The 17647-nt window shown below is 47.5% G+C and overlaps 1 protein-coding gene across 1 annotated transcript in view; it reads left to right on the plus strand.

The window, feature by feature from the left end:
• The first annotated feature begins 12354 nt into the window (after positions 1–12354).
• The window catches only part of LOC126520045 (uncharacterized), a 183606-nt gene continuing 178313 nt past the window's right edge, over positions 12355–17647 (plus strand). Inside the window, exon 1 of the mRNA XM_050169216.2 lies at positions 12355–12895. Coding sequence (XP_050025173.1) covers positions 12431–12895 — 465 coding nt within the window. The 5' untranslated portion in view covers positions 12355–12430. The remainder of the gene's footprint in view (positions 12896–17647) is intronic.

Below are 17647 nucleotides of genomic sequence, written 5' to 3' on the forward strand. Positions count from 1 at the left end.
TCTTACGTAATTACAACAGAACTGCAAGTGTGTCTGCCATGAAAACCAACCTTGCACTTACCCCACTTTCTTCTCGTCGTAAAATCACACGTTTAGTCCTTTTTCATAAATTATACCATCATTCAACACTCCGCAACGATTTAATTTTTCAGCAACAACACGTATCGCCTCGAATCGATCACCGTTATAAAGTTGGTCCTGAATCATGTCACACTAAAACTCCTTTGCAGTCATTTCTTCTGCTGCGGTTATCCACGGAATGGAACCATCTTCCTGGTGAATAAGTCGTATCCATTTACGATAACCAATAATTTTGAGCAGTTCTAGTTAACATTGTGTAATTGAAGCATTTTTTTTGTTGTTGTTTACTGTATGGTTGTACCCTAAGTACTTTTGTATTTACCGCTTGACTATCTTAGTTTGCTACCAATTTATCATCACGTTGTTAACACTAGCTAAAACTGTATAATCAGAAGCCTTTGTACTTAAACGTTCTAACTACTTATATTTGTTTCTTTTCTTATTTGCTGTAACCCAGTCCCCTCTTTATAGCCTTTGGCCCTGAGGGTAATAATAAATAAATAAAAAATAAATAAATATAGCATGCGGCGCGTGGTGACGATGTTATCGCCCTTGGACTTTATACAGAACGTGACGGCGACTGCAGGAATGCGCCTGGAGTGTCCATATAATTGCTGTCGAAATAATATAGTAAGAGTATCCGGCAAATAAGAGTCCCGTGGCCCATTACTTACCGCAAAAGAAAGGAAGTAACAATAAATCGAACTTTTACCATGCGACAATTCGCTGCGCCGCAATAATGTCTTTTTTTCTTTTGTGGGGCGGGGGTACCGAAATGAAAAAGACACAATGGAAAACATGTTGGTCACAATCGAATGCCTACTTTGGGCACATAATGTGACTACTGAAGGAAAATCAAAGAAAACGAGAGGCGCTTGGTCCACAGAGAACCATACGCATACTGCCCGCGCGCGGTATCCTACACCGGCGAGAAAAAAGTCTTTCCGGAGAGGTCGCGATAACATTGAAGTGAAGGTGATGCCCTCAAACGAACGCGTTGCAATCTGTAGAGTCCCCACAGTGATGACGGCGAGCGACCATTGTTTCTTTTTCTCGTCTGCTAGCCGGAAAGCGCCCAAAGCTTCGCAAGGTCAAAATCCACTCGGCCATAGAAAAACGAACGCGCACCGAAGTGCGCCGCGCGATGGTCGGGGCAACACGAGAAAAACGCTGGCTCTGCAGCCCTTGGGTAGCAAGAACAAGAAAATTGAAGAGGCTCAATAAAAGTCAACGCAGAAATATAAATAAGAACGTAATTACCTTTGCTGGCTTTAGTCTTTTGACATGGATGCTTTGGCGCAGGTGAAAGAGAATGTTGATATTCTTTTCTGTGACATGACGGCACAAATGATCTACCACAACGCTTCGTCTCATCGGATCTCGCTGCGTGTTTTGTCAACTTGTCTGATAGTGTGTAGATTTGGCTTCTCTCGTTGTATGGTTCGATGTACGACTTTAGAGAAGTCAATGCATCTTTGGCGTTGAATGTTTATAACAACATTAAACCCAGGAAGTTCCGTAATTGAAAACCTAAGCACGACATTGGAAATTTCAATGCACCTATCGCATCAAAAGTTTTTGAGAGCTTTATACCCATAAAGTTTCGGAATTAAAATCTATGCGCTCCATAGCTTCTGCAGCCTCCGCGAGATGCCGCAACGAGCACATTCACCATCTAAACACCCTTGAAACTGTGCTCGGATGGGTCTCCTTGCGTTACGTGACTCCATGTGCACAGGCGTTGCCATGAAATCCAGCCCGAATTCGCAATGTTCGCGCCGAAATGTCGAGTGTGAAAGAGACATTATAGTCAAAATCCAGAATTATTTCCGGCGTGGGGGGTTGTTTTGGTCGGCGGTGCATGACAGCAAGAAACAATTTCGGGGGAGGGGGGGAAGGATGAAGACCCATAAACTGCCCCCCCCCCCCCCCTTCTGGCTACGCCCCTGAAGGACGTAGAGAGATGAACTCAAACTCTCAGCCAGGAGTTTTGTCAAGACGTTCAGTAATTTGGCCTCAGAAGAGCGTGGCCACACAACATGAGACAAGGATTAACTGAGATGACATAAACGGGCGCGAATCACCAGAAATGGGAGCGTTCTTGAAGCATTTCTTTGCGAGCATAAAACAAGATTTTTATGAAGGGCTGTCGTTACAAGCATTTCTTACTCGTCGTTAAAGTTATGACGGATGCTGAAAATATTTGTAGTCCATTTCTGGAATGCCGCTGCCGAACGCCTCGCAGTTTCATGGACCTCATTGTAGATAATATACGAGGCTACGTCGCTTTCGGTAACTTGACTACCGACCTAAGATGTGGCGTTAGCAGTCCGGTTCTTCAACTATTTCTCCTGTAACCTGTTATGAACCACCCACAAATGAAACATGGGATTTTCTTATTACTCCTAAAGATTGCCCGGGTTCATTACAACGGTGTGAAATGAAAGTGTAAACGGAACTTAAGAACGTCTTGGTGTTAGGTCTTGGTAAGTGTTATCGCAGAAAAACTTTTCGAATGTTTGTGTTCAGCAGAGCATGATAACATAAACACACACGGTAAACAGGTACATTGCAAAGGCGAGTGCTAACGGCCAGCCATTTTTTGAAGCGACCACTATTTATGGGAAATATTAGTGATAGTATAAATATATATGAAGAATAATCATAGCATAAACATACGTAACATTGTTGCTACGCTGAATTTGTGTTTCGGCGGTCTGCTAAATTTACATTCTTGTTCTTTTTTTTACGCTCGTTGTCGTTATCCCAGTGACCTTTATTTTGTTCAGTGCCGCGTTGTGTTAATCACCAACTCACAAAATTTTCTTACCGATCGCCATCATGGCGAGCATATGAACCCATCCCCCCCCTCCCCCAAAAAAAAACCAGGGCAAAAAAAAAAAAAAAGCACAGTACGGCCTAGATGCTAATCGATCACGACCGACTTTTCTGTGGGGAGCTGAAACCGTACACGAGGAAATTAAGGTCCGTAGCAAGCCTTAGAAATGCACTCCGCCGTGGGCTGTAGTTTGTTACGTTGGCAGAATCACGCATAGAATCGATGTTGGCTTGGAAAATCTATATTTCTTGAACATATCGTTCCAGAATTCTCGTATATTACTCGGCAGTATGCCTTGGGGCGGATTATGTTCGAAATGGAAGACGGCTAGTTGAGGTATACATTCAAGAAGGCTTTCTAAAGCCTATGATGACAGCACGGCACGCAGTCGGTTTCATTGGTGTGAGGGGCACGCAGACTAGCGTGAGCTCTCGTTAGTTTGTCGTTGGAACCAGACCACGACAATCATTCAAGGTTAACCGAGGTCTCGAGGGCAGCAGTAAAATATTGTATCGGGCAACTCGGTGCATATCAGTTTTATCACTGATCTGTCAGGCATGTGATGCACTTCGCTGCGCGATAGAAGTTGCTTTTCGTTGTGGCTTGTGCCTTCTTTTTGAAATGATTAATAGGAGAGGTTGACGCCTTTATGGCGGCACCAGCTACTAATTGTCGTTTAGCAAAGGAGACAGATATGCCCAAAAAGAGAGAATAATGTCACAAATATGGCACTGAGTAGAACAGAAGGGGCGGAATTCACTAAGCGAACTTACGAACAAATTTTGGCGCAAGAAAAATCTTACAAAAAAAGCGTGTTCACAAAGCTAAAACTGTTCGTAAGATCAGCAAGCTCGCGATGCCCACAGCTTCAAAGACGAGCACTGTAGCCGAAAATATGCGTACATGTTAGGGTAGCACAGGTGCGAACTTCAGTACCGCCAACAGTAGGCGTAAGTCGATTCATAAAACCTAAACAGCCGTCGCAGATGATGACTTAAGAAGAAATTTCTGCGATAGGGGTATAGCCGTCTTACGAAGGTAATTATGTCTAGCTGCGCCGCTCGAGGTGACGCAAGTAAGGGTTGGAATGCGCTATTGCGGCTGATTGGCCGGAGGCCACAACTGATAGCCGAGGATGGCGCGTGCTTATAGCTTTGTGGCGCGCTCTGATTTGCCCTCTCAAAGTGCACTAAACAGTTTTAGTGCATAATTGTTTTAAGTGTGCGCTGCTGTGGAAGGCAGTAACACTAATGCTGTGCGGCGAACTTTTGCCTAATGTCTGATAGGCTATGTTTCTGTATGCGCGCAATAGCCTGAGTTTTCATACTCTTCATTCACACTCTATTGGGTGTTAGCAAATGGAAGTCTAGTTGGTCTAGATGGTCACTGATAAATTTTGAGCACTTAGATCGTTTTTCTTTATAGTTTGAGCTTTAATTCTCCTGCTCATAGGGCTGCGGATGGCTATTTTTTTCCAGCGCTTTGGGGAGGCTACAATTCTCCATGCGAGATGAAACAATGAAATAAACGCTTAAAAGTTTCTAATCACTAAAGCTTGTAGTTGTTGCACAATTCGCTGTCGTCTGTCATGCTCTTAGCCTCAGCCTTCTATTATATAGCACATAGTTTCAATTCAGCACTGGTGTCTGTGCCCACGGCTTCGCTCATTCTGTGTCCTATGGTTTGAACCAATGTATGCGTACGACGGATTGCAATCCTGTCTAAAATATGAAGCGGGACGTCAATACGGTGAATATATAAAAAAGAAATGGCGGATAAAATCACGCACCACCATTGCTACGAAAATCATCTGGACTGCTTTGAACAAGAGTGATGCTGTGAAATAAAATACGCGTCACGAACGAAGCTAATTGTAGCATGAACAAACACACACACACACACACACACACACACACACACACACACACACACACACACACACACACACGCACACACACGCACGCACACACACACACACACACACACACACACACACACACACACACACGCACACGCACGCACACACACACACACACACACACACACACACACACGCACGCACGCACACACGCACGCACACACACACACACACACACGCACGCACACGCACACGCACACACACACACACACACACACACACACACACACGCAAGCACACACCTTTATATTTATATTTATATAACCATATTGATGAGCATCACTGGAAACACTTCGTTTTGATAAAAGAGTGCCCAGCATAACGCTCATAAAGACGCCACTAAGTTTCCGTTTTGCATGCACAAAGCCAGTAACAGGCAACAGGCCATGGGAAGACCAGTCGATAAAGAAAAGCGACAGCAGACGACAGCCATCGTCGACTTATGATTATTGGCTGAAAATGCTTATTCTAAACCCCAGACTAACAAAAGTCCTCCGCGAAATGACGTCACTCACGTCTTTCAGTCGCTTCGTGCGATTTCTCTCTATAGTTTCCGCCTCGTAAGAAACCCTTCATAAGCGTTTGTGAATTCAACGAAAGAATTTTCTTCCAACCGGCGACAGCCTTGTGGTGCCCCGCCCCTGCTACCCAGTAGTCTGGTCACATGATGGCTTGAAAGAGCCGGTCACAGTGGCCCGATATAGCGAAATGAACAATGATAAGAGTGCGCGACTCTAAGCGCGGTCACTAAAACGCGTCGTATCAGCAAGAGGAGCATTTACGTCGCTCGAATTAGGCTTTCTTGTGTGCCCTCCCGCCGGCGCGCAGTTCGATCACTTAGTTGAGGGCGTTTGAACGAAGCTATGACATCTGTGTGAATTTAGCAGTGTAAGTATATATAGTACGGGTTTTACTGAGGAAATGAACGAACTTCACATCAAGGCCGTGGCACTAGCAGAATACGGCTGAAAACTCAATAATTATTTTGCATATGTGTAACTTCTATATTTTCGTTGAGCCACAGCGCGCGTATGCGTAACTTCTCAGGCCTCGACTCGGCCTCAGTGATAGTTCCAGCTTCACGTGTTTTAATTAACCGCAAGAAATGTGGAAAAATACTTATCGAGAAAGCGGTCAGACAAGGCGACAAAGTCTCTCCCGCTATATTCCCTGCATGCTTAGAAGTATTCAAACTATCAGACTGGGAGGGATTAAAGGCGATGATCAACGGCGAATATCTCAGCAGACTTCAGCTTGCTAATGTCATTGTCCTGGTCTGCAACGCTGGGGACACGTTACAACAATCGACTGAGGACCTTAACCGAAAAAGTGTACGAATAGGTTGAATAATAATATGCAGAAGAAGAATGTGCAAAAAACACAGGCAATGTTGAATAACCTGTCAAGCGAACAAGAATTCATGATCGGCAGTTAGCCTTTATAGAGTGTGTACCGGAGTAAGATTATCTAGGTCACACGGAACCCTGATCATGAGACGGAAATTTACAGGAAAATTAAAATGAGGCGTCGCGACCGCGACGATACGCACGGAAGAGACGGAGGCGGCCGAGGAAGCAGCGATAGCCCTCGCGGTAGTCACCACGGACGCCGAGGTGATAATAAGCGACTCGCAGGCAGCAATACGCAACTACGCTAGCGGCCGGATCTCCCGGAAAGCCGCCCGCATTCACCAAATCCAAGAAGGCAATATTTGCCGCGAGAACGACAGTTTCCTCGTTTGGACCCCCGCCCACACGGACCCTCCGCTCACGGGAAACGAGACGGCCCACGCCGCGGCTCGAGGACTTGCAAGCCGAGCCGCGGCGCCCGCCGGCAATCCCGACGTCTCGTCCGCCGCGAGAGCGATGCGGGAGTAGACGTGGGGGGATCGCATGACCACTTTCAGAGACATCACGCAACAGTAAAGATTGAACAGATGTAAATACCCACCACCGCATGCCAAACTAAACAAGAAACAGGCGGTTGCCTGGAGGCAATTGCAGACACACACATATCCGAACCCGGCGATCCTCCACCTCTGCTACCCCGACATTTATTTGTCCGACGATTGTAAAGCGTGCGGAGCCAGAGCGACGCTGCAGCACATGCTGTGGGCATGCACCGGTAGCGAGCAGCAGGAGTCCCTGACGAACGGGGTAGACATGGCGGTCTCGAACCGAGGGGCGCGTTGGGAGGTGGCCCTGCTCAGCCACGACCTCGCCGATCAACTGTGGGCCGTCCGGCACGCCGAGGAAGCCGCCCCTGTCCAAGGACTCGAGGCGGTCACCTAGGCTGGGGTGCTTATGGCCCCACCCCATCCAAATCGCCGGACATTTAGAATAATGTTTTCACTCAATCGGAGTACATAAGTGCCGGCATTAACAAATCGTGACCGGGAGCGCACCGCTGTCGTTGAAATAAAAACTGTACAATCATTCGATTCTTCAAGTACTGTTATATGGGGCAGAAACTTGGAAGTTAACAATGAAGCTTGAGAATAAGTTAAGGACCGTTCAAACAATCGATGAAACGAAAAATGTAAGGCCTAGCGCTAAGAGAGAGGAGAACAGCGGTGTGAATCAGAGAGCAAACGGGGATAGTGGTATAGTTGAAATTAAGAAGAAAAATAGGAGCTGAGCATGCCTCGTAATTCATTGGGCAGATGATCGGTGGTCTAATAGAAATACAGGCAAAGAGTGGGTGCTAGAGGAAAAGAAGTGCTGTCGAAGTCAGCAGAAAATTAGGTGGTGTAATGAAATCAGGAAATTTGCAGGCCTATATAGCTCAGGTCAGATGTAACTATAATTATTATCTCTATTGAGATTGCTGGGAGAGGCCTTTGTCCTGCAGTGAACTTAGACGTACTCTGATGACGTTTTACAACATCTAAACTCTGTCCGTAATTTTAACGGCCTGTTGCTCTTCAGCCGCAGTTCGCTTCGTACTGCCAGGCCGCGTTCGCACGTTTACAGACCGGTGTCGGGCGCCGCTTCAATACCGCGACCCCCAACTTGGCATCGAACTATATGTGCGCTGACTGTTCTGAACAAATTCCGTCGCAAGATCAACGACTTGAACCGATTTGAACGGAAACCAGCAAGAATGTTGAACCGCTATGTGCTTCGTGTATGGTGCTGCGCAGTATTCCGACGTGCAATTGAGTGTGTGTTCTTATGAGGCTGGTAAACTTATGGCAATTAACGTCCGCGCTGAGCATCGTGGTGATGTTAACTGATTAGCGTTGACTTTTATGAGAAGCCACTTGCGCTACGACAGACACCGTAATTAGGGACTCCAGGCCCTGACATCGCCCAACCTATGATTTATTACCAGTCTCCAAAATTCGTGTATACGCGCCTTTGTGCATTTTGCCTTTGCCGTAATGCGGCCGCCTGAAGCCGCAAAACAAAGACTTGATCTGGTGAAACGCATCATCGCGTTTTATCAGCTGAGCAGAAGCTTAGAAGAAGCGATGAACGCTAATACGATGTTTGACTGTGACAGACAGCGAAACTTGCAGGTGTGATGTTACGAACTGATGTTTCTGTCATAATTTTGGAGTGTCGGTAGCCACGGCTTCTTTATGCATTTCTTCTTAGGGCTGTTTTCATAGCTCTCCGTGTCCGCGACCGTGATAATATGCGAAGGGAGCACGCGTTTCGTCTTCGGTTGGCGGTCGACGACATCATCGACCAGCACCTTGGCGGGCACCGGCTGCCGAGGGAGCTGATATTGAGCCTATGCGCGGCATTAGAAACGCGCCTGCAACCGTGTGCAGCGCCATCACACACCATGCCGATGAACGTGAGGGCGCTGGGCCGCTTGCCTTGAGGCCGTACGAAATACATATTATGGAGCTATTTTTTTCATTTCCGTAATTAGTATCGAAATAAAAACATTTCGTCGCTCTTTAATATGGTGGTGGAGGTGATGTATACAGGCGGGGCTATAGCCTGGCAGATCTGCTTCTACTGAGCGTCTCGTTCTGCGCCAGTTATGTCACCATGTGTCCATAAGTCTTATCTCCTGCAGAAATGTGGGAAGAATGCGTAACACTTCCACTGCAGTCCTTTTGACGGCGGCCCGGTAAAAGGGCGAGCGCGGTTGCGCTTGGCGGCGCTGAAGCAGACGTCCGTAAAAGGAAGCTGTCGAACAAGGGTGCCCAGTGAGAGAGAGAGAGAGAGAGGAAAGGCAGGGAGGTTAACCAGAGCCGAGTTTCCGGATTGCTACCCTGCACTGGGGCGGGGGATGTAGAGGGTGCGCAGTAGCCTCAGCTACATACGCATGATCTGCTATCATGCTATAAGTTGACCGCATCTTTTTCATTTCTTGTCATTTAGTGCGAGCTTTGCTTCTTCCTCGCTCTCATAAGACGGAACCTAAATGCGCTGCCACTTCGGTTGCACCCTTATCTCAGCGTAAGAACTTTTTGACTAAGAATTAGCGTACCCGCCGTGGTTGCTTAGTGGCTATGGTGTTGGGCTGCTAAGCACGAGGACGCGGGATCGAACCCTGGCCATGGCGGCCGCATTTCGATGCGGGCGAAATGCGAAAACACCCGTGTACTTAGATTTAGGTGCACGTCAAAGAACCCCAGGTGGTCCGAATTTCCGGAGTCCCCCACTACGATGTAAAACTCCAAATACGTAAAATACACACTCAAACTCCAGATACGTAAAACTCCAAATTTAATTAATTCTTTAAAGGAATTGCGCACGAACAGCGCAGCTTAGTGAATTCCGCTCCAGATGTGTAAAAACAACAAAGTTCAACAGTACATGAATCACAAATTTCTGTGCGTGAGTTCAGTACGCATATGCAAAGACAAATATATTGAATGGCCAAAACAAAGAACACAAGTAATTACACTGCAAAATACAGAGTACAAGTAGTTACACATAGCGTAAAAAACATGGTCACCACATAAATCAATTTTGAACACATTTATATAACCCATGTAGCCTAGTATTAGGATAATATGAAATTTAATATTTCCGCAGAATGTTTGTTTCTGCGAAAAACTTTTTCCAAACAAGAAGTGAACTTTTCAGAAGACCCACTGTAGGCCATGGACCAAGTATATTTTTTTTAGAGTGAATGGTCTTCTATCTAAAAGCAACAAATTTGCTTGCAATACCCTTCGTTGTGGATCGTAATTAATGCACTCGAGAAGGAGATGATGCACATCTTCGTCTGGATGGCCACAAGAACACTGTGGACTAGAGCCACGTTTTAACCTGTATAAAAGTATCAAGCCGCAGGCGGCGTACTAATCTCTCGAATTTTCTGTTTTCTCTCAGATTTGACGGAATTTATAAGTTTATACATGGGTCTATAAAGCATAACTCCGAGTCCCTAGATTGCTGATCAAACCAGGCAGTTTTGCTGAGGCGACAGGATATCTGTCTCAGGAGCAGACGGATTTCACTGCGTAAAATAGGAAGACTAATTGCCTCTGCATTTATGTACGCCCGATTCGCAGCTGCGTCCGCTGCACTGTTGCCAGGAATACTGCAGTATCCGTGTATTCAGTAAAATGCAATCAAGTTATTCATTGCGCTTGCTTCTATGTGTTCTTTGAGCGTCTCATACAATAGCGAAGTGTTCAAAGAATTTTTGTTATCGCTTTGCAGTAGCATTTCTGGTATTTTGCGAAGCGATACCATTTTTGGTATCGCTTCGCAAGCCACTCTTGCAATGCGAGAGCGGCTTGCGAATCACTAAACCTAACCAATTTTAGCGCATATTTTACTGATGTTATGAAACGCAAAGCACAGAGGATTGCAAACAGTTCTGCCACGGTGGAAGATGTCTCTTGAGATAATTTAGATGTTTGCTCTCGCGGCAAACATAGTATAACGAATGCTGAAGCCTAAGAATTTTTATGACAGGAAGTGTCTGGATGTACTGGATTTATGACCTGAACAGGTGGCTGTACTGCGGATATAATGAGTAAAGTGGGAATAGTGCCAGCTGCTCTGCGGCTACCATGAACATGTCTGTCTTAGATATAATCCCATCGACCGGTAATTCTACTTTAGGACTTTTTAACATCCAAGGAGGACAACTAACATCCACTGTGCGTAATTAAAATCTTGGAAATAATGCTTTATGTTCTTCAACAACATCGCGAATCGAACATCTCGTCGAGGCACGATTTGATCTGAAGTATTATGAATTAGACGGAAGCAAGAAAAATCGAATCCGTCTGATTGCGCTCACTGTATCTAGTCATTTTCGAGATTAGAAACTAGGAAAATAATTTACAGCGACGCTGAGAAACTCTATCACCTGTGTCTAAGTTTCGGGAGTGAAGGGCAAATTGCAGTGTTCACTAAGTATCAACTTGGGTGGAAGTATTCTTTCGGATACTATACCAGTATAGGGGGTACGAAATCTTGAAATGTGTATTTGCGTGAAAACGAATGATTCTAGGGAACGGCAGTGACAGGTAAATTCTGGGCGAAAAAAAGAGGGGGGGGGGGGGGGCAAATTATGCAGATTTAATGCGCATCGTGAAACCGATATGAAGTGAAGCTATCGTGGAGCAGTTGATAAAATGATAAAAAGCAATCAAAATGCAAAACAGATTGGCGGGCTAGTTGGTATTGCATGTTAATAGTTTTTAGCGGGAAGAAACGCCCGACACGAGAGAAAGCACACAGGACATAGTGCTGTGTCCTCTGTGCCTTCTCTCGTGTCGTGCGTTTCTTTGCGCTAAAGTCTATTAAAGCAAAATACATTTGCAAGAAATGCAAAATGAAATTGTTTGGAAACAAGTACAAGTGTCTTTATAGTCATCTTATGCAACGTGTAATTTCGTGCAATGCTTATATTTGTGCGCCGCATAGGTCACAACCTTTATATCATCCAATATTTATGTTTGTGCACCATACACCGCTCACACGCTTCGCAAGCAATGCCCCGAAATGCAAACAGTAGTTCACGGGAACGCACGGTTTGATGTTTGTCGAGGCGAGAAGAGGTGCATGCAACGACAACAGTGGGGCGACATACGGGACTGGCCCACTTCGTTCTTGCGCCTTTCGCCTGACGGTGACTGGCTTGCTCGCACGCGCCACGCATCGTGACGGACGCGGCTTCGGAAAGACAAGGCCGGCAAGGTTCGCCAATAAAACTTCGTTTCAAAACGCATTACCGAGGCGTATCAGTCTTCACCCACTTCCATGCAGAAGCAAAAGCATCTTACGCGTCCACGAAGCGACGGCTCGCGTACGAGTCCCCCACCACTGGCGGGCGCGTACCGGCATGCGAGAAAGGCCGGAGCCGTGCCGGCGAGTCGGCCAGGCCCGGCACCGTCGACTCCCCATCGTACTCCGAGCTCGGCGCATGCGCGGGGAACAAGTTCAGCCCCTCCCGTTTCCCCGGCTCTCTCGCCGTTCTTCTTTTCCCAGCAGCCGGATTGATGTTGAGGGAGCGGCGGCGCTCCTTGCCAATCCCCCGAAACGAAACACGTGGTTGAGCCGGTGGCTGACTCTCGCGCGCGTTCAGTTTCGAGCTCGGTGCCGCGCGTCGAGCGGGCGCACAACGCGGCGGACGCGCTCGGGCGTTGCGGCGCAACGTGCGTGACCATGTCGGCTTCCAGTTCGGGCGGCGGAGGCGCGTGCGCGGCGCTGTACGGGGCCCTGGCGCTCGTCTACGTGGGGCTCGCGGCCGACTTTTACGTCACCTACAAGCTGTCCGGCGACGTGAGCGTCTTGCGCAGCCTGGTGGCTCCTAGTGGCGATTCCGGCGGTGATTTTGCCCGCGGAGGCGGCAGGACCGGGGTTCCGAGTGAGCTTACGACGGGTGACTTGCACGGGTCCTCCGAGGGAGCGATCTCTCGCCAGCGGCGGAGTGCTCATCGACGCGGCAGAAAAGAAGCGGCGGCGGCCCGTGCCCGCGGTGCCGGCGAAAACTTTGACAGCGGCAGCAGCGGTGGTGACCACGACCAAAACGTTCCCAGCGTGGAGTTCTTTCCTCAGCCTCAGCAGGCGCCCGGTGGGCCGCACGACGGCAAAGGATACGTGTGGCTCACTTCCTACTCCAGGATACCGGTGAGTCTCGCACTGCCGACGTCCCGAGAAACGGCGCAATGTGCGGCAGCGACTCTGTATTGGGTCAGCGCAACTTCCGTCTCTATAAGCCGACCGCGAAGCCCTAAGCCAGCGGTATGAACATACCGCATGGGGGGTAATTCCTAAACAGGGTGCTTCGTGCACTCATCAAGCGTGTTGCTACGTCAAAAAGAGCGCGCCCGTTCATTAATGCTGTGAATGTGCTTCGTAAATAATGTTGACTCACGACGCGGATAATCACTCAGTCCCCGCGTCGCATAAGGTTTGGTAAGTGACAGTAAATTTGGGATTTAGTTTGTCTCTACGTGCACAGCTTGTCGACTACTAACTCCCCTGTGCGATGTAGCTCCGCTCAGGCATGACGCGTAACTCAACGAGTGAGGGGGCAATTATAATAAATCAGTGCTGTGTTGCTACAATAGTCACAAGGCCACTCGCTTATAAAACATTAGTTCGTACAGTGCCCGAGTACAGCTCGGTCGTACAGAACCGACACACGCACACAAAATAAATCTGATGTCGACAAATTTGAGTCTGTCAAGAAGAAAGCCGTGCGCTTCATTTATCGTTGCTACGACAGGTATTTTTCACCTATAGTTCTCATCTTCGCAATCTTTAGCTTTCCACTTTCTCTTCCCGTCGCCACATTGAATTCGTTAATGTTTTTCCATACTCTGATTAACTTTCCACGATTTCCTCTACTGAGCAGCTGCATCACATTCGCTAGACCTACATCAACTAGACACCATCACGCGCTGAATTTGTCTCCTTTTCATAATCGCGCCAAACCGTTTGAACACAGCTTTTCTGTTGTCCGCACTGCGGAATGCTGTACCCGGTCATGTCTGATCATTGGCGCCGGCTGAATTACTCTTGTGTTTTGTTAACCACTGAAGGGCAATCTTGTTCTCCCCATGCGCACCTGCAATAGCACTTCGGGGCTGCCAATATGCTGAAATAAATAAATAAAGTTCTCGTGTACAGCTGAGGGGTCATCGATTCACTGCTTCGGTTTGCGTGATATCTGGCTGTATCGGCAGTTTTTATTTCACCGCGGTGACAAGTACCCTTAGGTAACTTCCTCATTTCTTACCCGCGTGTATAAGTGAAGTATATTCGCCCCTCCCCAGTCTTTCCCGTCAGTGATCGATACGCTGTGAAATGAGCGGCACGACTGCCCGAGAAAATATTTGCGGGACACTGCTTACGCAGGCGGACCACTGTCCTCATGATCACGTCGCTGCGCGATTCATTTGTGGAGCGCTGAAAAAAAGAAGAAAGGGGGGGGGGGGGGGGGGGGCTTAAGAACGACTTGCGAAAATGGAGCGGATGTTCTTCTTATCATAAACTTGCACAAAAGGCTGCCTTTGTCATAAAAAAAGCCGCCTTTTATTTAATCAGGAGAGATTGAGGCCGCCGGCTTATAGGATGCAAATAAAACAAACGAATAAGGAACTGCGACGTGATGAAAATATTGCGTGTTAGCGCTGAACAAAGTGTGCGTACCTACAGCATGACATGCAAAAAAGAAACTTGCGCAATACTACCGCTAGTTCTTGTCATTCACATCTGCTGAACTTTTGAAGGAATGTGAGTACTTAGAGAAATAGTGTTTTGACACAGTTAAGTAACTGACTCCGACACACACACGCGCGCACACACACACACACACACACACACACACACACACACACACACACACACACACACACACACACACACACACACACACACACACACACACACACACACACACACACACACACACACACACACACACACACACACACACACACACACACACACACACACACACACACACACACACACACACACACACACACACACACACACACACACACACACACACACACACACACACACACACACACACACACACACACACACACACACACACACACACACACACACACACACACACACACACACACACACACACACACACACAGAAAGAGAGAGAGAGAGAGAGAGAGAGAGAGAGAGAGAGACCCGCATGTCACACTGATGTATGCGTTAAATGAAATGAAGCCCCCACATGCTGCAGAACGCCATGCTATGTAACTTGCACGACGCCATCCACTGCAGCTTTCAACGGTTCTACAATTTTGTGCCGGAAGACACGCCTGAAGCCACTGTATTGTCCCGTAAGGGGTCTCCCGTTCGCTTGACGTGCATGTAACTAGACCGCGGCTTCTTTTAGGTCAGAGGTAACGCAATAACCTCGACACGGGGCACAAACGCGCGGGCACAATGGATGGCAGCGCACTCCCTGCTGCGGCTTCCCACGATGCCACTGTCTTCTCGCGCGTCCCCTCGGAGGCAGTGACCGACGATCGTAAACACAGTGACGACGGGGAGGCCGGGCGGGGGAAGGCGGGGGCATCCATGTCGTGGGGAGCCCGTCGGGAGGAAGGCGGTCCTCTAATTAGAGTCCAGTGGAAAGAGAAGCGGACGACGGTACAGCGCATGACGACGACGACAACACAGCTACGCGAGCACAAGTGAAAGAAACGCGAAAATAGCGCATACGCCAAATACGATGAAATGTCATGGTCGAAATCTGAGCAGTGTGACAGCCACTTCTTCACTTTATTTTGCTTTGTTTTCGTCTGTGATAATGTGCTCATGCACAGACGCAAAAGTATAGAAGTAATACATAAACGCGTGTGGGTCGCGTTGCCGTCGACGTGCGGTTATTTCTGCAAATAGCAGCTGATCTTAGGTCAGATGGTGCTAGTAGACTCTGTGCTTTGGGGTCGCAGGCATTCGCTTGAAAGTGAGGTAGTGTAAAAAGAAATCGACACTGTGATCTGCAGCCTTTAATTATAAAATGCTTCCTTTGAAATACACGTACTTCTTCACCGGGTGCCGGACCACTGCGGGGCTCTTCAGCGCGTTTGCTTTTCGTTCGTGTGCGAGGTACTCTTTTAGTACTTAAAGGGGGAGTTATGGTGGTACAGCCTTGTTCTCTTAAAGCGACGCTCTTTTGTGTACCTTCTTATTAATTTGTGGCCCTTTGTGGTTAGACGTACATAATTTTTCAATGTACCCGTCCAGAGAACCTGCCCGCAGGCTAACTAAGTATGAATAGGCCGGGTTAAACATGTTCTGGGAAAAGAAAGTAGCAGTGTACACCAGTTCGCATCCATTTTTTTCGAGTTAGTCGGAACAAAACAGGAAAGAAATATAAAGCATGTCTGTCAGTGCCATGAAAAGGATTGTTGCAGAAAAAAAAATTTTTCTTTCGTAGGAAATTTTAAGCAAGTATCTGCGAACGAACCTGGTGAGCGCATAGCGTATAAAATTAACTGCTCTCCAGGGCATGAAACGAAGCTCATCCCCTCACCCTTGTTATGAGCGGTCGTTCTCCGTTTTCGCGAGCATTCACCTTTAATCTGGTTAAACGAGAAATGCGATTTAATGCCATTTACAAAGGCTGGGATTGTTATTCAATGCCCTGACGAACCGGTAAAGAAGGAAGTTTGCTTGTGAGCGTTTGTGTTTTTGTGTGCGCGCGCGCATGTGTGTGAAAGAACCACCTAAAAACGAGGTTGTAGAGTTTAACGTCTTCAAACTGCACAGTGGTTTATGAGGGATGCCGTAATGAGGGATTTTCGACTATTTTTTACCATCTGGGGTTCGTTAACGTGCCCCTCGATCTATGCAAATGGGCGTTTACATACCAGGTGAGCATTTTTAAGTTTCCCGGGATATTTAAAGCACCATAATTTTTGTCCTTAAGCTGGATTATTTGAAGAGGCGGACGTTACTAGCACGAGAAGTCCAAATTCATACTCAACTAATTAGCAAAAATGCACTTACTAACCTTTTAGTCAGTTACCTTACGGCACATATTGCCTTTACGAATTGTACAGCCGGTGAGCTTGCAAAAGGCATCCACTTGAAATGAATTTCCAGGATTACGTCAGTGTCGAGATATTATTTCCCAAAGCGTGGGACGAAATACATGTCGTTGTGGTTCGCCAAGTCGTTGTGTTTCCCACGTCGCACACGACGGTCACTTGCTTCACGGCATCTCAGTCAGTGACTTATGTCATCAACGATGGGCATTTGGTGATCCGTGCTCCCGCAGAGCACGACGTGCAGCCGCCAGCCTTTTCGGGGCGACCTCTCTTCAACGTTTGATCGCTAGGCGAGCAAGTGTCATAGCACAGTTACCCGACTTTCTTCTATGACCCAACGCAATAGCTGGTTACCACTGCTTGTATGCAGAACACAGAGTATTAGGCTCTGCGGTCGCTTGTTATCATAAGCCTGAAGTGTGTGTCTTTAAGAGGGACATATGAACGTTTAATGTTCACTTAAGTGGTGTAATATTAACTCCTACTGGGGGAGAGGCTACAGCCTAGCTGCAGGATCGGCATGCTATTGCAGGCGTAGGCGTAAGTATGATAAGGCTTAATGGAAGAGAGTAAGGGGATGGGGGGACAAAGAAAACATTGTCAAACATAGTCGCGAAATTCACCAGCAGGAAAACTGAGCGCCTGGCTACTTGATGTGCCTCTTGCTAAAATATTTTAGAGATACATTCTTTCTCAGGCCTCGACATTACCTGCCGTCGCGGTGTAGTGAATTTGGCATTGTGCGCTAAGCCCGAGGGCATAGAATCGAATTTCCGTCGCGACGGCCGCATTTCGATGGGGGCGAAATGCAAACACGCCCGTGTGCCGGGCATTTGATTTCCCACTG

This window comes from Dermacentor andersoni, chromosome 3 (assembly GCF_023375885.2).
Source record: "Dermacentor andersoni chromosome 3, qqDerAnde1_hic_scaffold, whole genome shotgun sequence".
NCBI classification, from domain to species: Eukaryota; Metazoa; Arthropoda; class Arachnida; order Ixodida; family Ixodidae; genus Dermacentor; species Dermacentor andersoni.